Here is a 23,177-nt window from a genome sequence, read left to right on the forward strand (position 1 = left end):
CAATAAATCAATTACTCATCTCTCACCATTCGTGCAAAACATGCAGAAAGGATTCCACTTCCAGATCCTACATCCAGCGCTTTTGCTCCTTCGTGCAGTTGGTCATGAAGAAGCTCTAGTGCATAGGCGTGCTGAAAACAAATAAATTATATTTTACTCTGCAATCTAAGGTACATATTTTTAAGGACATTACGTCAAAATTATTAAATAATTCTCAACAAATGTATGTGCTCTTGTGCAGCATTAAATGCATTACTGCTTTCCTAAAGAAACTGTGTGCTTGCCAAAAGCTTAGGCTTCTTTAATTTGTCAATAAATTAAACCTATAACATAAGAGAAGTTAATTGTGCGCTGTGATTGGCTACATTCGTCTTGTCAAGTCATCTACTCGAACTTGGCCTGCACACGCAACCAAAAGAATACCTTGTAAATTAGATATGTTATCACCTATAGTGCAATCCAATTGCAAAAAGGAAAGTTATTTATCTGTAATACTACTAGTGAATGTATCTTACTACCAAGATTTACATATACCACATGTGAAACACTGGTCCACCCTTTTTTTTTTTTTAGAGAAATCGGTGATTAAAGCAACCTTTACAGTCAGTGGTTATCAACACTTATATAAGCCAGTGATCTCTGGTACATGTATGTTCCTTTCTTGACGATGGAGTGGCCCTCTTGTACTTTCCAACTGGGCAAAACATTTGACATTTCTGCCTAGGCGCCAAAAAGGCCTCTGAATAGGTCTACTGGAATTTTCTGTTTTTACATCGGTACACTATGCGATAAAAGGCGATTTCCAGAAAAAGGCCCAAAAGGCATACCATGAGCCTACTACCACTCTGTCATCAACAGTGGAGTGCTCGTTCCATTTGCACTAAGGTATTATATAGGGTTGTTCTTCATTTCATGTGCCATATCCACTGGCCAGTGAACCACTTGCAGAGGTAGTAATGCCACTGGAGAGCATATATGGCACCTCAATGTTTGTCACTTATCAATTAACTTATTTATGCCGATTTTCTTCTGCATACATAGCTAACACCTGTAAGGAAATGCCTTCCTTGGCATGGTTACCCCCTGACTTTTGCCTTTTGTTGATACCAGATATGATTGAAAATGTGCTGGGACCCTGCTAACCAGGCCCCAGCACCAGTGTTCTTTCCCTAAACTGTACCTTTGTTCCCACAATTGGCACAGCCCTGGCACACAGGTAAGTCCCTTGCAAATGGTACCCCTGGTACCAAGGGCCCTGATGCCAGGGAAGGTCTCTAAGGGCTGCAGCATGTCGTATGCCACCCTGGGGACCCCTCACTCAGCACATGCACACTGCCTCACAGCTTGTGTGTGCTGGTGGGGAGAAAATGACTAAGTCGACATGGAACTCCCCTCAGGGTGCCATGGCCACCTCTCACTGCCTGTGACATAGGTAAGTCACCCCTCTAGCAGGCCTTACAGCCCTAAGGCAGGGTGCACTATACCACAGGTGAGGGCATATGTGCATGAGCACTATGCCCCTACAGTGTCTAAGCGAAACCTTAGACATTGTAAGTGCAGGCTAGCCAGAAAGAGTATATGGTCTGGGAGTCGTGCAAACACGAACTCCACAGTTCCATAATGGCTACACTGAAATCTGGGAAGTTTGGTATCAAACTTCTCAGCACAATAAATGCACACTGTTGTCAGTGTGGGGTTTATTGTAAAATGCTCCCAGAGGGCATCTTAGAGATGCCCCCTGAATACCAGTCCGACTCCTAGCGCCAGCCTGCCACAACCAGACGAGTTTCTGGCCACATGGGGTGAGTGCCTTTGTCACTCTGTGGCCAGGAACAAAGCCTGTACTGGGTGGAGGTGCTTCTCACCTCCCCCTGTAGGAACTGTAACACCTGGTAGTGAGCCTTAAAGGCTCATGCCTTTTGTTACAGCACCCCAGGTAATCCCAGCTAGTGGAGATGCCCGCCCCTCCGGCCACTGCCCCCACTTTTGGCGCCAAGGCAGGAGAGGATAGTGAGAAAAACAAGGAGTCACCACCCACCAGTCAGGACAGCCCTTAAGGTGTCCTGAGCGGAGGTGACCCCTGCCTTTAGAAATCCTCCATCTTGAGTTTGGAGGATTCCCCCAATAGGATTAGGGATGTGCCACCCCCCCCCCCCCCTCGGGGAGGAGGCACAAAGAGGGAATAGCCACCCTCCAGGACAGCAGCCATTGGCTACTGCCCCCAGACCTAAACACCCCCCTAAATTTAGTATTTAGGGGCGACCCAGATCCCAGGAAATCAGATTCCTGCAACCTACACAAAGAAGGACTGCTGACCTGAAAGCCCTGTAGAGACGACGGAGACGACAACTGACTTGGCCCCAGCCCTACCAGCCTGTCTCCAGACTCAAAGAACCTGCACAGCGACGCATCCGACAGAGACCAGCAACCTCGGAGGACTTAAAGGACTGCCCTGAAACCGGAGGACCAAAAAACTCCTGAGAACAGCGACACTGTTCACCAACAGCAACATTTTTGCAACTTTGAAACAATGTTATAAGAACTCTTCATTCTCACCGGAAGCATGAGACTTCTCACTCTACACCCGATGCCCCCGGCTCGAGCTCCAGAGAACAAACACTGCAGAGAGGACTCCCAGGCAACCACGCAAGTAACCCGAGTCGACCCCCCTGCATCCCTACAGCGACGCCTGCAGAGAGGATCCAGAGGTTCCCCCTGACCGCGACTGCCTGGTAACAAGGAACCCGACGCCTGGACCAAGCACTGCACCCGTAGCCCCCAGCACTGAGAGGAACCAACCTCCAGTGCAGGAGTGACCAGCAGACGGCCCTCTTCCTAGCCCCGTCGGTGGCTAGCCCGAGAAGCCTTCTTTGAGTGTGTGTTCCTCATTTATTGCCTGTGTGTGTACAACAAATGCTTAACACTACCCTCCGATAAGCCTACTGCTCAACCACACTACCACAAAATAGAGCATTAGAATTATCTAATTTTGCCACTATCAACCTCTAAGGGGAAACCTTGGACTCTGTGCACACTATCTCTCACTTTGAGATAGTATAGACAGAGCCAACTTCCTTCAACACCTCAAACAATTTCAGCTGCTATTGAGATCTTAACGGACAACAGTACCTCAGTTTGAGACGTATTGTGGGAACTTTTTCAGGGGTCCCAGGACAGTCAGAGTTACAGGGCAAAGATTGTGAAAATTTGAGTGTTTTACCACTGGTGTCCTGGGGCTTATTCTTAGTATTGAGCATATAACTCAGCTCTTGCACACCACTATGGCACCAGACCTCTAGAGAAGCAAAATCGACCTCTCCAAGCATTCCTTAGGCAGTTGGTGAGGGATTATAGATTAATAACTAGACTGCCAAGTCTTGGGACCGAAACTGAATCTTTGTAGTTTTCTAAAGTGTTTAATTGTCTTGTGCTGTTTTGACGGACTGGTGAAGGGTCTGTTGTGACATTATATTTGTTTATCAGTAAATCTGTCGTAATCATGTTTATGTTTTTCATTTCACTAATATGGCTGGTTTCATTTTCATTAAGCAACTTGGTGAAATACAATGAAAAGTATTGCCTTGGTCATCACAGTTTTGGTTAGTAAAACTACTGAGAATTATTCAAGGTAACTTTTGCGAATTCTTGATCTCAGCTACTTCAAAGGCTCCTAAGCAGCCGATAAGCTTTTTCACTTGAAGCAGGTTTCCAGCACTTACTCCTGTCAGTGTTGGATGAAGTCTCGAATTTCTGGTCCTGTAGCTGGCAAGGGTACTTGCAGGTAAAAGAACCACTTGTGTGGGGACTCAGATTCTGGTAGAAACATCTTGGCACCCCAGCCGGATGTTTCTGTTCCATCTTTTTAACCAAAATTCCAGGCAGTAAATGTTTAATCCACAATCAGCTCTGACACTTGTTCCAGGCAGTTCTTGCCTTGTTGCACTCAGCCATGGGCTCTGTCTTTAAGCTGCCAGACGGAAGGTGGAGTGGATGTAAGAGTCTCCTGCCAAGTGAGACCCAAGTCAAAGGTACAAAGAAAAGGGAAGCTGTTCCACATAACTACCTATTTAACTGTGTGTTTCTCTCATCCCGTGAGGCAGGGGCAACTTCATAAATTCAAATGGCCCTCAGTCTCCCCTTCCCCATGCACAAAAATCTGAAGCACTTTAAACAATCTCTGGAATGTCCTAGGCAAGCCCCGCAATTCATATTGCTGCCTCAGCCTCCCACTTTCTGAAAACCAGGACTTGATATATCCCCCAAAATGTTATGGTGAAAACCAGAGGAGTTAAATGTTATGGAAAATTACATTTAGAATAGTGTGACCAGACGTTACAAGGTCATGTTCTGGAAACAAGAAGAGAGGCAAACTGTCTTGGTGAGCTTTAAGCTGGGTAAGCTTCATAACATCCAGAAAGTATAAAGAACGACACACCCTTTTCTATAGGTGGTGCAGTTTAAAATGTGACGTTTGTTTTTTTCTTCACAATAAGTGGAAGGGGAAAATGTTAAACACGAATATTTAAAATTAAAAACGTAGGTGGGAATCGGGAATCAGTCTAATGCCTTTAAGATGTGTGTCACTGGGTAGGATCGTCTTGCTTCCCCCAAGCTTCCTAAACCCTGAAAATTGACTTTCATCTGAAGAAGGTTTGTCAGCCATGAGGGAAAAGAAAAATCCTACACTCAGGGCTGTGTCATCCAGGAACACTCATCCAATAAAGGTGTGCCTTCTGGATCTGGGGGTGAGAAACTCAAGCCCAAGTGAGAAGCTGTGAAATTCCCCAATGGGTTTCTTGATACTACGGTCAGGAAAATGGGGCTTACCGACATAGGGAAGAACTCTTGGCTAGGGGCATTAAGGAGACACAGTTTATGTTTCTTGTACAACTGAGTGTGGTAGGGCTTCTTGTGGATGTGGGGGAGGTGTATGGGGAATTACTGGGGTTAAAGTTTAGAAAACTGAGCTTTCATCTTTGCTTTCAGTCTCTCTAATGTCCACTCTCTTTCCCTTACAGCCCGCACTGAACAAATTGGATTGTACAGAAGTTTGTTATTAGGGCCGATTCTTAAATATATGTACTCTAAGGATTATCAGGGCGCATGAGGAGTTTTGTATTGTCAGAGAAGGTAACTGTTCTTTCATTGTGCCCTTTATTTTACTGGTACTCAAGTACTGTTGAAACCCAAAATGCTTTACCTTGAACAAAGTAGGTTTGCAAAGGAATCCAACCTACGACAGACTCTGGTGGTGTAGTGACTGAGCATAAAAGTAGAAGGCATTCAGGAGAGTTCAGCCGTCTGGATCTCTTTCAGCATACACCACTCTGTCACACTGTGCCAGCCCAACCCATTCCTTCGCTTAGTGGAATGTAAACCCTAACCACTGAAAAGCAGAAAAAAAATAAAAACATAAATTGAGTATTGAAAATGTCACTTACCCAGTGTACATCTGTTCGTGGCATTAGTCGCTGCAGATTCACATGTTTAGCACAGTCCGCTGCCTGGTGTTGGGCTCGGAGTATTACAAGTTGTTTTTCTTCGAAGAAGTCTTTTTTGGTCACGGGACCGAAGGACTCCTCCCTCTTCGGCTCCATTGCGCATGGGCATGGTCGACTCCATCTTAGATTGTTTTCCCCGCAGAGGGTGAGGATGGAGTTGTTTGCTATAAATAGTGCCCATGCAATGGAGTGAATACGTATGTACATAAAAAGTTTATAATAATTATTTACAAATGTACAAATGTTTAAGATTTAAGATCTACTTCTAAACTGCTACAGGCTTCCCGGGGAGGCGGGAGGGCACATGTGAATCTGCAGCGACTAATGCCACGAACAGATGTACACTGGGTAAGTGACATTTTCAGTTCGATGGCATATGTTGCTGCAGATACACATGTTTAGCATAGACTATAAAGCAGTTACCTCCCCTAAAAGCGGTGGTTTAGCCTGTAGGAGTTGAAGTAGTTTGGAATAATGTTCTTAGTGCAGCTTGGCCCACTGTAGCTTGTTGTGCATTTAGTACGTCTACACAGTAGTGTTTAGTAAATGTATGAGGCGTAGACCAGGTTGCAGCCTTACATATTTCGCTCATAGGAATGTTTCCTAGAAAGGCCATTGTAGCACCTTTCTTTCTGGTTGAGTGTGCCTTTGGTGTAATAGGCAATTCTCTCTTGGCTTTAAGATAGCATGTTTGAATACATCTGACTATCCATCTAGCAATGCCTTGTTTAGAGATTGGATTTCCTATGTGTGGTTTTTGAAAAGCTATGAACAGTTGTTTTGTTTTCCTGATTAACTTTGTTCTGTCAATGTAGTACATTAGTGCTCTTTTGATGTCTAATGTATGTAGTGCCCTTTCAGCCACGGAATCTGGTTGTGGGAAGAACACTGGCAATTCTACTGTTTGATTTAAATGGAATGGTGAGATTACTTTTGGTAGAAATTTTGGATTTGTTCTTAGAACTATTTTATTTTTGTGTATTTGAATAAATGGTGCTTGTATGGTAAATGCCTGTATTTCACTTACTCTTCTGAGGGATGTGATTGCAATGAGAAATGCGACTTTCCACGTTAGATATTGCATTTCACAGGAATGCATGGGTTCGAAAGGTGGACCCATGAGTCTTGTTAAGACGATGTTAAGGTTCCATGAAGGAACTGGTGGTGTTCTTGGTGGTATAATTCTTTTTAGCCCTTCCATGAATGCTTTAATAACTGGTATTCTAAATAGAGACGATGAATGAGTAGTTTGTAGGTAAGCAGATATTGCTGCAAGGTGTATTTTTATAGATGAAAAAGCGAGATTCGCTTTTTGCAAATGTAGTAAGTATCCCACTATGTCCTTTGTAGAGGCATGCAATGGTTGGATTTGATTGGTATGGCAGTAGCAAACAAATCTTTTCCACTTAGATGCATAGCAGTGTCTAGTGGAAGCTTTTCTAGCTTGTTTTATGACCTCCATACATTCTTGTGTGAGGTCTAAGTGTCCGAATTCTAGGATTTCAGGAGCCAAATTGCTAGATTCAATGATGCTGGGTTTGGATGCCTGATCTGTTGTTTGTGTTGTGTTAACAGATCTGGTCTGTTGGGTAGTTTGACATGCGGTACTAGTGAAAGGTCTAGTAGAGTTGTATACCAAGGTTGTCTTGCCCATGTGGGTGCTATCAGTATGAGTTTGAGTTGGTTTTGACTCAATTTGTTTACTAGATATGGAAGGAGAGGGAGAGAGGGAAAAGCGTATGCAAATATCCCTGACCAACTCATCCATAGAGCATTGCCTTGTGATTCGCGGTGTGGGTACCTGGATGCGAAGTTTTGGCATTTTGCGTTTTCTTTTGTTGCGAACAAATCTATCTGGGGTGTTCCCCAAATTTGAAAGTACTTGTTCAGAACTTGGGGGTGAATTTCCCATTCGTGGACTTGTTGGTGGTCTCGCGAAAGGTTGTCTGCTAGTTGGTTTTGGATCCCTGGAATAAATTGTGCTATTAGGCGAATGTGGTTGTGAATCGCCCACTGCCATATTTTTTGTGTTAGGAGACACAATTGTGTTGAGTGTGTTCCTCCTGGTTTGTTTAAATAATACATTGTTGTCATGTTGTCTGTTTTGACAAGAATGTATTTGTGTGTTATTATGGGTTGAAAGGCTTTTAACGCTAGAAATACTGCTAACAGTTCTAGGTAATTTATATGAAATTTTGTTTGGTGTACATCCCATTGTCCTTGAATGCTGTGGTGATTGAGGTGTGCTCCCCACCCTGTCATGGAAGCATCTGTTGTTATAACGTATTGAGGCACTGGGTCCTGAAATGTCCGCCCTTTGTTTAAATTGTTGCTGTTCCACCGTAGAAGCGAGAGGTATGTTTGGCGGTCTACCAACACCAGATCTTGAAGTTGACCCTGTGCCTGTGACCATTGTGATGCTAGGCACTGTTGTAAGGGTCGCATGTGTAGTCTTGCGTTTGGGACAATGGCTATGCATGATGACATCATGCCTAGAAGTTTTAGCACAAATTTTGCTTGTATCTTTTGGTTTGGAAACATAGCACTTATTACCTTGTGGAATGCTTGCACTCTTTGTGGACTTCAAGTGGCAATTCCTTTTGATGTGTTGATGGTTGCCCCTAGATATTGTTGTGTCTGACACGGTTCGAGGTGTGACTTTGTATAGTTGATGGAGAAACCCAGTTTGTGAAGGGTTTGTATGACATATGTGGTGTCGTTTGTGCACTTTTTTACTGTGTTGGTCTTGATTAGCCAATCGTCTAGGTAAGGAAACACATGTATCTGTTGTCTCCTGATATGTGCTGCTACTACTGCTAGACATTTTGTGAATACTCTTGGTGCAGTTGTTATTCCGAATGGCAACACCTTGAATTGGTAATGTATTCCTTTGAATACGAACCTTAGGTACTTTCTGTGAGAAGGGTGTATCGGTATATGAAAGTACGCATCTTTTAGGTCTAATGTGGTCATGTAATCTTGCTTTTTGAGCAGTGGAATGATGTCTTGTAGTGTGACCATGTGAAAGTGGTCCGATATGATGTAGGTATTTAGTGTCCTGAGATCTAATATTGGTCTTAATGTTTTGTCTTTTTTTGGAATTAGAAAGTACAGGGAGTAAACTCCTGTGTTTTTTTGTTGTACTGGTACTAACTCTATTGCATCCTTTTGCAGTAGTGCTTCAACTTCTAGTCCTAAAAGTTCTAAATGTTGTGGTGACATTTTGCGTGTTTTTGGAGGGATGTTTGGTGGGAATTTGTGGAATTCTATGCAATAGCCATGTTGGATTATTGCTAATACCCAATTGTCTGTTGTAATCTGCTGCCAAGATTGGTAGAATTGGCTTAGTCTTCCCCCCACTGGTATTGAGTGAAGGGGTTGTGTGACTTGAAAGTCACTGTTTAGGTGGAGGTGTTTTTGGAGTCTGGAATCTTCCCCTACTCCTTGGGAATTGACCCCCTCTATATCCCCTGAAACCTCCCCTTTGGAATGAACCCTGATATGGTGTGGTTCTTGTTTGTTGGCTGGTGGTGTCTGTGGGTTGGCCACGAAACCGCCCTCTAAATGGAGTTTTTCTAAAAGAGCCTCTGCTCTGCGGGGAGTAGAGTGCGCCCATGGCTTTGGCCGTGTCTGTGTCCTTTTTAAGTTTTTCAATGGGTGTGTCCACTTCAGGGCCAAAAAGTTGTTTCTCGTTGAAGGGCATATTAAGGACAGCCTGCTGGATTTCAGGTTTGAAGCCTGAAGTGCGGAGCCAAGCGTGTCTCCTTATGGTGACAGCAGTGTTGACTGTTCTCGCTGCAGTATCGGCTGCGTCCATTGAAGAGCGGATTTGATTGTTTGAGATCGTTTGTCCCTCTTCAACTATTTGCTGCGCCCTTTTTTGGTATTCCTGGGGAAGATGGTCTATGAGAAGTTGCATCTCATCCCAGTGTGCGCGGTCATATCGGGCCAGCAGCGCTTGAGAATTTGCGATGCGCCACTGGTTGGCTGCCTGTGATGCTACTCTTTTTCCTGCCGCATCAAATTTTCGGCTTTCTTTGTCCGGAGGTGGGGCGTCGCCAGATGTATGGGAATTTGCTCTTTTGCGAGCTGCCCCTACTACTACGGAGTCAGGTGGTAACTGCGAAGTAATAAACACTGGGTCTGTGGGTGGTGGTTTGTATTTCTTATCCACCCTTGGGGTGATGGCTCTTGATTTTACGGGCTCTTCAAAAATTTGTTTTGCGTGCCGAAACATCCCTGGTAGCATTGGGAGACATTGATATTGGCTATGTGTAGCCGAGAGGGTGTTAAATAAAAAATCATCCTCTATAGGATCGGAATGCAGTTGGACATTGTGGAATTCTGCTGCCCTAGCCACCAGTTGCGAGTATGAGGTACTGTCCTCTGGCGGTGATGGCTTTGTGGGGTATGAATCGGGATCATTGTCCGGCACTGGGGTGTCATATAGGTCCCAAGCGTCTTGATCCTGATTATCTTGACTTATGGTAGTTTGCGCTGGTGAGTGCATTTGTGGCGGTGTTTGTGCCGGCGATGCCTGTTGTGGTGGAGAGGGCGGAGGCGTGACTTTTTTAACCACTTTGGCTTGTGGTTGTGCGTCATCCTTGAGAAATCCGATCCTTCTTTTTCTCATTATTGGGGGAAGGGTTGATATCTTCCCTGTGTCTTGCTGGATGTACAGTCTCTTTTGTGTGTAGTCTGATTCTACACTTTGGAGCTCTTGTCCAAATCTGTGCATCTGGCCACTTATTCCTTGTTCCTCTGTGTAGGATGGAGGTGTGGAACTTTTCGGCGCCGAGAGAGAATCTTTTTTCGGCTTCGGCACCGACAGAATTTTTGTGGCTTTCGGCAGTGTGTCTCGGTGCCGATGTTTTTCGGTGCGGCATCTTGTTTTTGCCTCTCGGAGCCGCTATCTCGGCTCCGAGGGTGCTCCATGGCGGTCCCTCGACCGGAGTCGGGTGTCTTCGCTATGGGCGTGCCCTTTTTCGGCGCCTTCGACGGTTCGCCGGTTTTATGGGTCGAGCCATGGCCTGTTGGCAGTGGCGTCCCCTGGGCTTTTGTCTTCTCGATGGTTTTTATTTTCGACGTCTTACTCACGGTTTGTTGTTGTTGTTCGACGTCGGAGTCTCCGGATTCTGATTCCGGAACCGAGAATGTTTCCTCTTCGTCGTCGAAACGTTGTTTTGTCGGCGTGGACGCCATTTGTAGACGCCTGGCTCTTCGGTCCCGGAGTGTTTTTCTGGACCGGAAGGCTCGACAGGCCTCACAGGTATCCTCCTTGTGCTCGGGGGACAAGCACAAGTTACAGACCAAGTGCTGATCTGTATAAGGATACTTACTGTGACATTTTGGGCAGAAACGGAACGGGGTCCGTTCCATCGGCTTCGATGTCGCACGCGGTCGGGCCGACCAGGCCCCGATGGGGGATCGAAGCTACCCCAAAGTCTTCCGATGATCGGTGTCGATGTACCTAACTATCCCGATACCGAACGGAACAATACCGACGCTTTCTTCCGAGATTCTGACTAACTTTCCGAACCGAAACACGTAGCGAAAAGGAATACGTCCGAACCCGACAGCGGAAAAAAACAATCTAAGATGGAGTCGACGCCCATGCGCAATGGAGCCGAAGAGGGAGGAGTCCTTCGGTCCCGTGACCAAAAAAGACTTCTTTGAAGAAAAACAACTTGTAATACTCCGAGCCCAACACCAGGCAGCGGACTGTGCTAAACATGTGTATCTGCAGCAACATATGCCATCGAACATTTTATTTTGACTGGACAGATGAGGTTACATTCCTCTTTGGTTAAGGAAGGAGTCAGCACAGCACTACAGCGAGGGTTGGTCATTATGCAGGGCTGTTGTACCGGAGCTCAGAGGCTGCATGAGTACAGATGAAAGTATTTTTTAACATTTGTCCACAAGGAGCTCATGTCACCTCTTGGCATTCTTACTGCACATCCCTACAGAGAACTAGCAGTTTTTAGGTCACAGCCTACTAGACAGTGCAGCTTTGTGGTATGCTAAAGACATCTTGGGGAGTTGCAGAAAGTTTACCTGGGAATGCATTCTGTCCGTTCCTTACAATTGGCTTTCTGGTTTGTACTTTCCCATGCCGAAGCCTTGTTTACCATATTCTGCCACAAACTCATTTTCTGTAGTTTATCAGCCTGTAAATCTTGTTCCTATCTTGCCTGTAAATCTTGTTCTTATCTTCTCACATTTGCTGGGCATTCAAAGACCGATTACAAATGTCAAGCCAAGTGTTCGAGGGAGCCTGGTGTTAATTTTGCTTTCAGCTGATTTCAAAGTGAGAGCGTTTTCAGAAAAGAGGAATGCAGCATTCTTTTTCCAGAGATCCTGCTTGGGTCATTTTCTTAATTTTATTTTACAGATAGCCATCTCAGAAGGTATCTCGTTCTTCAGCTGCACAAAACATTTGCCTTTCATTCATGGGGGATGAAGTTCACTATAGGCATTGTCAAGGTGGGTAAAAGCATGAACGTTTCTAAAACCATGTTTGAAAACTGTTGCTTACAAAAAAAAACAAAAAAAAACTTGCACTGATTTAGTCTGATGTACTACTACTAAGTTGAGAGTTCTGCACTACTAAAACAAAACAATTTTACATGTGCATAAAATACATTTTTTGAATTTTTGCAGAGACTTTTTCACATTTTGCAAAATTCTTCTTCAGTAAGTCCATTTAATTTGTGAAACTGCCTTTTTAGGAACAAAGTACTAAATCGCATTTCAGTTTCAGCTTGGGCCGAACATGTGGCAATCCTGGGCAATTTACACTGTTTATGGCTCATTCACTGTCAAGCACAGGATAAGATATTTTTACAGGAAACAGCCAGCCACATTTTAACCCAATTTAACACCACTCAGTTTTCACTTCGATGTGTAAAGCATTTGCTTTACTTAAGACATCTGTGGCAACTCGTTTTGGAGAGTTGGATAGGTTTAAAGCCACGTTTTATGAAAGCTTTTGTGCTATGTTTAGCTGCACAGTAATGAGGTATTCAGTCTGAAATCGTTCCTTTCCTCAGAACACATATTACTGGATATAAACAATTTCCTCATTTGTCCTTGCAGGCACTAGAGTCCTGATTTGAATGGTACAGCAGGTGTACTGGCACAGGGGCCAAAACATCTAGGAAACCCACTAAACACAGATTATTGCTATATTTGACTATTAAACAAGCAGTCAAAAGTGTAATGAACTTGCAGGCATTCATGATTTGAATGGTGCAGTGACACAGGGGTCAAAAGGTCTAGGTAACCCACTGAACACAGATTATTGCTATAATTTACGACAACCCCCAACCCAGAACCAGCTATGGTTGATATCTTCCCGCTCCCTAGCAACTTTCTGCCATCCCAGTACTCCCTGTGACTTAGTGTGAGCGCCACTTCCTCCACTGCAGACGCTCTTCCTGAAACTTCCTCTCGCCCCTAAAGGGCCTTCCACCTCTCCTCGCCTAGGACAATGGCACACCTTCAAAGTGTACGGATTACCTTTTTTCTCAGTACGGGCAGCTTTTACAAAAAGCACTCAAAATTTCTATAAAGTATTCCAATACTTTATAAGAGTACCAATTATACTGCACAAAAACACTTTTTTATGGCACTGGGGAGATTACATGATTTGGTCAGGATCACAGGATATTGAGGTGACTCCGGTTCCCCAACTCGGCAGCTCTTTCCGTTACTTCACATCTTTATTACAGCCATCTGCAACATGTACAAAAAACATTGACAAAGACACTAGATTTTGCATAGGCGACACCTATTTGTTTGCCAGTGCTTTTATTATTACATATAATACAATCCTGAAATACATACCTTCAGGATCTGCGCTGTACAAAAACTTTTCGAACGTTTGATTTTACTAAAATGTTGTCCATGTAGATTAGCAACACAGGACATCCTAAGGGTGCTGCACATAAATGATCTGCCTCTTAGTTCACTATTTGCATTCTCAGGGTGGGTCAAAGCATGAATGTTTCAAAACCCATGTTTCAAAACTAATCCTTAAAAAACATCCTTGCATTGGTTTAGTCTTATGTACTACTACTACCACCAAGATGAAGCAGTTCTGCATGTGAATAAAATTCATTTTTGGAATTTTTGAAGAGACGAATAAGTTACTTACCTTCGGTAACGCTTTTTCTGGTGGATACAATAACTACCCGTGGACTCCTCACCTAAAGAATTCTCCCCTCACGCCAGCCTCGACGGAAATTTCTTCTAGCTCTGCACGTCGACGATGACGTCACAATCGCCCGACTCCACGCGACGCCGTATGACGTCATCCAGGCAATAAGAAGCCCTCGTCGACGTGCAGACATCAGTTATCACCATTTTTTACGTGCCATAGAGGCGAACAGGTGAACACTGACCTTGGAGAACATAATCACATCAAATGAAATGAAAACACAACATTTATTACAATAAAAATAAAATAAGGTAACAGCAATAACTGCTCTATATGAAAACAAATATGTCAGTCAAGTCCAAACATGTTTCGTTGAACTATCTAAATCAGAAAAAGAAATGCATATATACATGCCACAACTATATACATGATTCAGGTATATACATATATATAAGACAATGGTGCTCACGCTCACCCATGGATTTCATGGTACGACCAGTCAGGCAACGAGGAGGCTGGTGGGACCGTGAGGAATCCACAGGTAGTTATTGTATCCACCAGAAAAAGCGTTACCGAAGTTAAGTAACTTATTCTTCTGATGGATACACCTACCTGTGGATTCCTCACCTAAAGAATAGAGTCCCAAAGCAGTACTACCTCTGGAGGTGGGTGCCCGAATGGTCAAACCAAGAAATCCTGCAGCACCGAGCGAGCAAAAAGGCCATCCCTCCTAACCTCAGAGTCCAAACAATAATGTTTGACAAAAGTATGGAGGGATGCCCAAGTCGCCGCCCTGCAGATGTCAACCACAGGAACACCCCTAGCTAAAGCCGAAGAAGCAGCTTTAGCTCTGGTGGAATGGGCACGAAGCCCCACAGGTGGTTCTTTCTTCGCCAAGGAATAACAAAGCTTGATACAGAGAATGACCCCCCTGGATAGCGTTCTCTTGTGGACTGCTCTACCTTTCCTCTTCCCCACGTATCCAACGAAGAGCTGATCATCTTGCCTGAACTCCTTCGTCCTGTCGACATAGAAGCTCAGTGCTCTTCGTGGATCCAGTCGGTGGAGCCTCTCTTCCTCCTTGGATGGATGAGGCGGAGGGTAAAAGGAAGAAAGAGTAATAGACTGCCCCGAGTGAAAGAGTGTAACAACCTTCGGGAGGAAAGCCGCCTTGGTCCTTAACACCACTTTGTATCTAAAGAAGGAAAGGTATGGAGACTCTACACTAAGAGACTGAAGCTCACTGACCCTTCTGGCAGATGTTATGGCTACCAGGAATACAGTCTTGAGAACTAGCAAACGCAAAGCACAAGAATGCATTGGTTCAAATGGAGATCCCATTAAAAACGTTAATACTAAATTAAGGTCCCACTGAGGCATAGCAAATGGTGATGGTGGAAACTTATTAGTGAGCCCCTTAACAAACCTCAAAACAATAGGAGACTTAAACAAGAAAGGCTGATCAGGGAGGCACAGAAAAGCCGACAGTGCAGATAAATAACCCTTAACTGTGGCAACTGCACAACCCTTCTGCGGCAGGAAAAGAGCAAATGACAATATGTTAGACAAGCGAGCCTTTAAGGGATCAATTCTGTTCTCTCCACACCAACATACAAATTTAGCCCAACGACTTGCATAGATCGATTTGGTGGAGTGTCGCCTGGCCGATAAAATAACATCCACCACCTCCGGGGGGGAGAGAAAAAGCACTCAGATTGCCCCATTCAATATCCAGGCATAAAGGTGCAGACTCTGGAGGTGGGGGTGTAGAATCTGCCCCTGCGACTGCGAGAGGAGGTCCACCCTGTAAGGGAGACGGAGCGGAGGGCACAGAGAGAGTTGGAGAAGGTCTGAGTACCACACCCTTCTTGGCCAATCCGGAGCTATCAAGATGACCTGGGCTCGGTCTTGGCGGATCTTCCTCAGAACTCGAGGAATCAGGGGTATGGGAGGAAACGCGTAAAGGAACTGACCCTTCCAAGACATCTGAAACGCGTCCCCCAAAGCTCCTTGCACCGGATACTGGAGGCTGCAAAATAACGGGCACTGCACATTCTCCTGAGTTGCAAACAGATCTATCTGCGGATATCCCCACATCTTGAAGATGTACAGAACCAGATCTGGATGAAGACGCCACTCGTGGTCGACCGAGCTGCGTCGACTGAGAACGTCTGCATGCACGTTCAGAGCTCCGGCCAAATGATGTGCTACCAAGCAAATCTTGTGGTCCTGAAGCCAGGACCAGAGTCTAAGAGCTTCTCTGCAGAGAAGATACGACCCCACTCCTTCCTGCTTGTTTATATACCACATCGCGGTAGTGTTGTCCGTCAGGATCTGGACTGACTGACCGCGAATGGAAGGGAGGAAGGCCTTGAGAGCCAGACGTACTGCCCGCAATTCTAACAGATTGATGTGAAATCTCTGTTCCACTGGAGACCAAAGGCCTTTGACCTCCAGGTCCCCCAGATGAGCTCCCCACCCTAGAGTGGAAGCATTCGTTACCACTGTGGCCACTGTCGCAAGAACGGCCTTCCTTGCGACAGGTTGCCAACCGCTGCCCACCACTGAAGATCCACCGCAGTGTTTGAGATCCCCTTTGTGATGAAACCACTGCCTGCGGACGCACCACTGAAAAGCCCTCATGTGCCAGCGTGCATGAGTGACCAGCAGTATGCAAGAATCAAACAGACCGAGCAGACGAAGGACCTTGAGGACTGGAACTACCGCTCCATTTCGAAACATCGGAATCAACGCCTGAATATCCTGAACCCGCTGGGGCGGACGAAAGGCCCGGTTCAATGTCGTGTCCAGTACTGTGCCTATGAACAGGAGGCGTTGAGAGGGCTCCAGGTGAGATTTGGGCACATTGATTGAAAAACCCAGGTCGTACAACAACTGAGTCGTCGACTGGAGGTGATGCCGCACGAGCTCCGGAGTCTTGGCTTTGATCAACCAATCGTCCAGATAGGGAAACACTGCTATCCCTCTCCTTCTGAGCTCTGCAGCCACCACCGCCATCACCTTCGTGAAAACTCGAGGTGCTGAAGTAACACCCAATGGGAGGACCACAAACTGATAATGGTGCGATCCCACCACAAACCGGAGATACTTCCTGTGCGATTTGAGGATCGGAATATGGAAATATGCGTCCTGCAAATCGACAGACACCATCCAATCTCCTTCGTTCAACGCCAAAAGAACCTGTGAAAGGGTCAGCATTTTGAACTTTTCCTGCCTGAGGAACCAATTCAAAATCCTCAAGTCCAGAATTGGTCGTAATCGACCATCCTTTTTGGGGATCAGGAAGTACCTTGAATAACAACCCTGACCCCTTTCCTGCTCGGGAACCAACTCTACTGCGCCTTTTGCCAATAGGGATAACACCTCCTGTTGCAGCAACAGAAGATGGTCTTCCGAACAGAAGGATGGGCGGGGAGGGAAGGGAGGAGGGAATTCCCGAAAGGGAAGAGCGTACCCCTTCTTTACAATGTCAATGACCCAAGAGTCCGATGTTGTAAACTCCCACATTGGAAGAAATTGGGCAAGTCTCCCCCCCTACCGGAGACATGTGAACAGGGAGTGGTGGAGGACTAAGGCTGCTTTCCCTGCTGCACCCCTCCTGAGGAAGAGGAAGAGGCAGAGTGCTGCTGGGTGGCTCCTCTTGTACGTACTCTGCGCCCCTGCCCCTGAAGGATCTGTATGGCATGGAGCTTGCAGATTGTTGTGGTGCCTGGAACCTGCCACGAAAGGAGGAGCCACGACCAAAACCCCTAAACCTCCTATAAGACCTAAAGGAGGAGGAGGTAGCCGTCTGAAGTCCTAACGACCTAGCTGTGGCCCTGCTCTCTTTGAACCGTTCAAGAGCAGAATCTGCCTTTGTCCCAAAGAGTTTTTCACCATCAAAAGGCAGATCCAGGAGAGTCGCCTGCACATCCGTTGAAAAGCCTGACGAGCGCAGCCAAGCCTGACGTCTCGAAACTATGGATGTGCCCATAGCCCTTGCCACAGAGTCCGAAGTGTCTAACCCAGACTGGATCACCTGGGTCACCGCCGCCTGAGCGTCCGTCATCAATTGCAACACTTCCTGCGACAAGTTCGGATGGCCTTTTGCTTCCTCCATAAGGGCATGAATATAACGTCCCAAAATGCAGGTTGCATTGGTTGACTTCAAGGCCATACTACATGATGAAAAGGTCTTCTTTGCAGCATGGTCCATTTTCTTTGACTCCCTGTCCGTAGGGGTCCCGGGGAACGAGCCAGGAGAGGACCGGGAAGAACAGGAAGCCTGAACTACTAAGCTCTCCGGTGTTGGGTGCTTGGAGAGGAAGACAGGGTCACCTGGAGCTGCCTGATAGCGTCGAGCTACCGCCTTGTTGACAGCTGAAGACACAGGTTTCTTCCAAATGTCTTTGATGGGGTCCAGGAGAGCCTCATTAAAAGGCAAGAGAGACTCCGCCGCCACAGAAGTCAGATGTAGCACCTCTGTCAAAAGGTTCCTCTTCACCTCAGCAGCCGGAAGAGAAAGATCTAAGAAGTCCGCAGCCTTCCTTATCACTGCATGAAAAGACGCAGCTTCCTCAGTATACTCCCCAGGGGAAGCCAGATCCCACTCAGGGGAAGTATCGATACCACTCGCAGTGTCCAGCCCTTGAATAATCACCCGAAGGCTCCAAGATTTCACCTTCTTCCAGGTGTTGCCTGTTGTACTCCTCTTTCTCCAGAAGGCGCAAAGCCAGACGTCTGGACCGGAGTCTAGACTCGAGACCCGGCATCGATAAGGCGCCGGCCGACGCTGAAGATCTTCGCCGGCGCCGAGCCTCGGATCCATCCGACGCCAGACCCTCCGGCTCCACAGGAACCTTGACTGTGGACTGGATCCGAGGCGAATCCACCGGTGCCGTAGCAGGTGTTACAGGTCTCCTGGGCGACGTCAAGGGCAACGGCGCCGCTTCGGCTCCAGAAGACAAAAATGGCATGAAGGGTGTCTGCTTGTAAGATGCCGGAACACCCAAATTAAAGGCCAAAGGGCCCGACGGACCTCCATGTCCTGCACCAGGCGCCATGGTGGAAAAAATGTTAAACATGGCATTCAAAAATGCCGCAGGATCCGTACCCGGCGCAGGGAAAGCCGGATATTGCTGCTGTGCCGGCGCCGGCATAGAAGCCGATGATGGGCCAGGCAACTCCTGCTCAGGAGAACCCTCTGGCCTCTGAAGAGGCTCTACCTCAAAAACCGACCCAGGTGTAGTCGGAGTTGCAGAAGGCGGAGGAGTGACGGTCGGGCTAATCTCCCACATCGGACGGCGCCGAGCTGACTGAAATGCCGATCTGGACCGTCCTCTACTCGATCGGCACCGGGAGTCTTGACGGCGCCGAGAGTCTCCATGGCGATGAAGAGTCCTCGAAGAGGACTCTCTCCGATTACGCCTTTCCTTCTTCTTGGAACGGGCCAAGAATAATTTAGCCTCCCTTTCCTTAAGCGCCTTAGGGTTCATGCACTGGCAGGAACCGCATGACTCGACCTCATGGTCGGAACTAAGGCACCAGAGACAATTCTCATGGAGATCAGTAACCGACATTCGACCCCCGCACTGGTTACAAGGCTTAAAGCCAGATTTTCTTGGCTGCGACATTGTAACCACAGATACGCAACTGTAGCTCCCTGTTAGCCTCGAAGAAAAACCGTTACTCTGAGGCACGGAAAAAAGGGAACTGACGTCTGCACATCAACGAGGGCTTCTTATTGCCTGGATGACGTCATACGGCGCCACGTGGAGTCGGACGATTGTGACGTCGTGAACGTGCAGAGCTAGAAGAAATTTCCGTCGAGGCTGCCGCAAGGGGAGAATTCTTTAGGTGAGGAATCCACAGGTAGGTGTATCCATCAGAATTTTTCATATTTTACACGTTCTTTGCAGAATGTCTTTAAACTGAAGGTGGCCCAAAAGTTAACTGCTTTCTTTTAGGTCGATTAACTAGTAAATAAATGCTTACCAGTTTTGAAAGGGGGGGGGGGGGTCGAATGCAAAGGTCAGGCGTGAGCTGGTGGCGGCCAGACAATAGAACTACAGTAACGTTACATTATAGATTATACGGCAGCCGCTGGCTTGCAGCTTACCTTCAAGTTAAAAAAAAAATATTAAATATGCTGTAACACACTCAACACTGACTGCGTCAATCCTATTTATCTTTCCTTACAACCATTTGCAACACGGCTAAAAATATTGGCAAAGCCAATAGTTTCGAATAGGCAAGAACTAGTGGCATTGCCAGTGCTTGTTAATTATCCTGAACTCACAAGGGCCAATCCAGCTTGAACACAATAATGGCTGAGCGTAAAATTAATAGTTATGAATGCTTAATTAGGACAGCGTATGGGACAATTATAACGTTCAGAATGCTGAAAACAATGCTATTTGCCTGAATTGCAGGTTCAGAGCCAGCGAGGTTTAGCAAATCAACAGCTTGTCTATTTAAATGTCACATGGGTGAGAGCAGGGAGACAGGTAAAACACTGCTGAAGGTTGTCAAACCATAACAGTTGTTAAAAAATGACAGGTCAGCAAAATTAAGTTTTTAAAGCCCTCTGCAAACATTGTTAACCAATGAAACGACTTGGGCATTAAGCTTAGATCTTAATTAAAATATTACAGACTATATTTTTACATACATGCTTCCATAAGCAACTTGACCTTACCATATGGGGGGCGCTGATGGTTGCTTGAAAACCTGCAATCAGAAATAACATTTTCACTGGACGTTAGTAACTACTGTGAGTTCTAGAAGGCAATACTAATACTTCTTTTTGGTAAATTTTACAGATGTCTTTTTGCTTTAATTGAAATCGCTTTTATTAATGTACACACAAATTATGAAAATGTACATTACCATAATATTAACCACCTACATCGACAAAAGGAGTGGTCTTAAACACTTCGGCCAGTCACATTCAAACGAACAAGATCCCAGTTTTTAAGACAATCGAACAAGTTACTTACCTTCGGTAACGCTTTTTCTGGTGGATACACTAGCTACCTGTGGATTCTTCACCTTATGAATTCGTCCTTGCGCCAGCATCCAACGGAAAGTCTTCTTCCTAGCTGTCCACGTCGACGAGGACGTCATAATGGCACGGCTCCACGTGACTCCGTCTGACGTCACCGTGCCAATAAGAGGTCCTCGTCAGCTTGCTGACGTCAGTTTCACCCCATTTTTTACGTGCCTTTGAGGCGAACAGGTGAGAACCGACCCATAAAAAAAACTTTAAAAAAATATATATACACAAGAACACTTCCCATAATTGCATATATTCACATGAAATATAAACATCAAAATTATACACACACATATATATATATATAAATAAACCTTTGCAACTATATCTGTGCAATCAGGCAGGCAACGGGGAGGCGGGAGGGACTGTGAGGAATCCACAGGTAGCTAGTGTATCCACCAGAAAAAGCATTACCGAAGGTAAGTAACTTGTTCTTCTGATGGATACAACTACCTGTGGATTCCTCACCTTATGAATAGAGTCCCAAAGCCATACCGCACTCTGTGGTGGGTGCCCGCCCGATTACACCAAGAAATCCTGCAATACCGAACGTGCAAAATGGCCGTCCCTCCTCACCTCAGAATCCAAACAGTAATGTTTTGCGAAGGTATGGAGGGACGCCCAGGTTGCCGCCTTACAAATGTCCACTATTGGAACCCCTCTTGCCAGGGCCGAAGTGGCCGACTTAGCCCTGGTGGAATGGGCCCTGATACCCTCAGGGGGAACTTTCTTCGCCAGTGAGTAGCAAACTTTTATACAAAGGATGACCCACATGGAGATAGTTCGCTTCTGGACCGCTCTGCCCTTCCGCTGTCCAACATACCCCACGAACAGCTGATCCTCCAAACGAAAGTCTTTTGTTCTCTCCAAGTAGAAACTAAGAGCCCTTTTAGGGTCCAACCGATGGAGTCTCTCTTCATTTTTAGAGGGGTGTGGAGGAGGGTAGAAAGAGGGAAGGGTAATAGTCTGTCCCATATGAAAAGGAGTGACAACTTTTGGCAGGAAAGCTGCCCTGGTTTTCAGCACCACTTTATCAGGGAAAAACATGGTAAAGGGAGGTTTAATAGAAAGGGCTTGAAGCTCCCCAACCCTTCTAGCAGAGGTAATTGCAATCAAGAAAACAGTCTTAAGGACTAAATATCTTAACGGGCATGAATGCATGGGTTCGAAAGGCGAACCCATCAGAAATGTCAAAAACAGATTTAAATCCCACTGAGGCATGTGAAAGGGCGTGGGAGGAAACTTATTAACTAAGCCCTTAATGAACCTATTTACAATCGGAGATTTGAATAAAGAAGGCTGGTCCGGAAGGCAAAGAAAAGCAGACAAAGCCGCTAAATAGCCCTTAACTGTAGCTACTGCACAGCCTTTCTTTGCTAAATCAAGAGCAAACAAAAGAACATCTGAAAGGTGGACCTTTAAGGGATCTTTTTGATTCTCTCCGCACCAAACCACAAATTTTGCCCACCTACCGGCATAAATGGATTTAGTGGAGTGTCGCCTGGACGATAGAATAACATCCACTACATCCGGTGGGAGAGAAAAGGAACTCTGGTTGCCCCCTTCAGTCTCCAGGCATGAAGGTGCAGGCTCTGGAGGTGGGGGTGTAGAACCTGCCCCTGCGACTATGAGAGGAGGTCTGCCCTGAGTGGGAGACGGAGCGGAGGGCACTGAGAGAGTTGAAGAAGGTCTGTGTACCACACCCTTTTCGGCCAGTCCGGTGCCACCAAGATGACTTGGGCCTGGTCTTGACGAACCTTCCTCAGAACCCGAGGAATCAAGTGTATGGGGGGGGGGGGGAGGGGAGAAACGCGTAAAGCACCTGGCCGCTCCAGGACATCCGTAACGCGTCCCCCAACGCTACTTGCATCGGATACTGGAGGCTGCAGAACAACGGACAGTGCGCGTTCTCCCGAGTGGCGAATAGAGCCACCTGAGGCGAACCCCACATCCCGAAGATGTAGAGGACCAGGTCCGGATTGAGACGCCACTCGTGATCTATTGAGTAGTGACGACAGACCGTCCACACGTACATTCAGAACTCGGGCCAAATGATTTACTATTAAGCAAATCTGATGGTCCTGAACCCAGGACCAGAGTCGCAGAGCCTCTCTGCAAAGAAGGTACGACCCTACCCCTCCCTGCTTGTTTATGTACCACATCGCGGTAGTTTTGTCCGTCAGGACCTGAACTGACTGACCGCGAAGGGAAGGGAGGAAGGCCTTCAGCGCCAAACGTATTGCCAGCAATTCCAACAGATTGATGTGCAACATCTGTTCCGCTGGAGACCAATAACCTGTGTTTTCCAGGTCCCCCAGATGAGCTCCCCACCCTAGAGTGGAAGCATCCGATACCACTTTGGCCACTGGCGGTGGTAGCGAAAACGGTTTTCCTTGGGAAAGGTTGCCGTCCACCAATGAAGATCCCCTGCAGTGTCCCTGGAGATCCTTATCGAATCCCA

The 23,177-nt window shown here is 46.4% G+C and overlaps 1 protein-coding gene across 2 annotated transcripts in view; it reads right to left on the reverse strand.

Annotated features, from left to right (window-relative positions):
* PCMT1 (protein-L-isoaspartate (D-aspartate) O-methyltransferase) overlaps positions 1-23,177 on the reverse strand; it is a 199,365-nt gene that overhangs the window by 96,139 nt on the left and 80,049 nt on the right. For both annotated transcript variants that reach the window (XM_069234300.1, XM_069234301.1), the window contains exons 3-4: positions 20,360-20,391; positions 27-131 (exon numbers count right to left, since the gene is read on the reverse strand). In XM_069234300.1, the coding sequence (XP_069090401.1) occupies positions 27-131; positions 20,360-20,391 (137 nt within the window). The remainder of the gene's footprint in view (positions 1-26; positions 132-20,359; positions 20,392-23,177) is intronic.

This window comes from Pleurodeles waltl, chromosome 5 (genome assembly GCF_031143425.1).
Source record: "Pleurodeles waltl isolate 20211129_DDA chromosome 5, aPleWal1.hap1.20221129, whole genome shotgun sequence".
NCBI lineage: Eukaryota > Metazoa > Chordata > Amphibia > Caudata > Salamandridae > Pleurodeles > Pleurodeles waltl.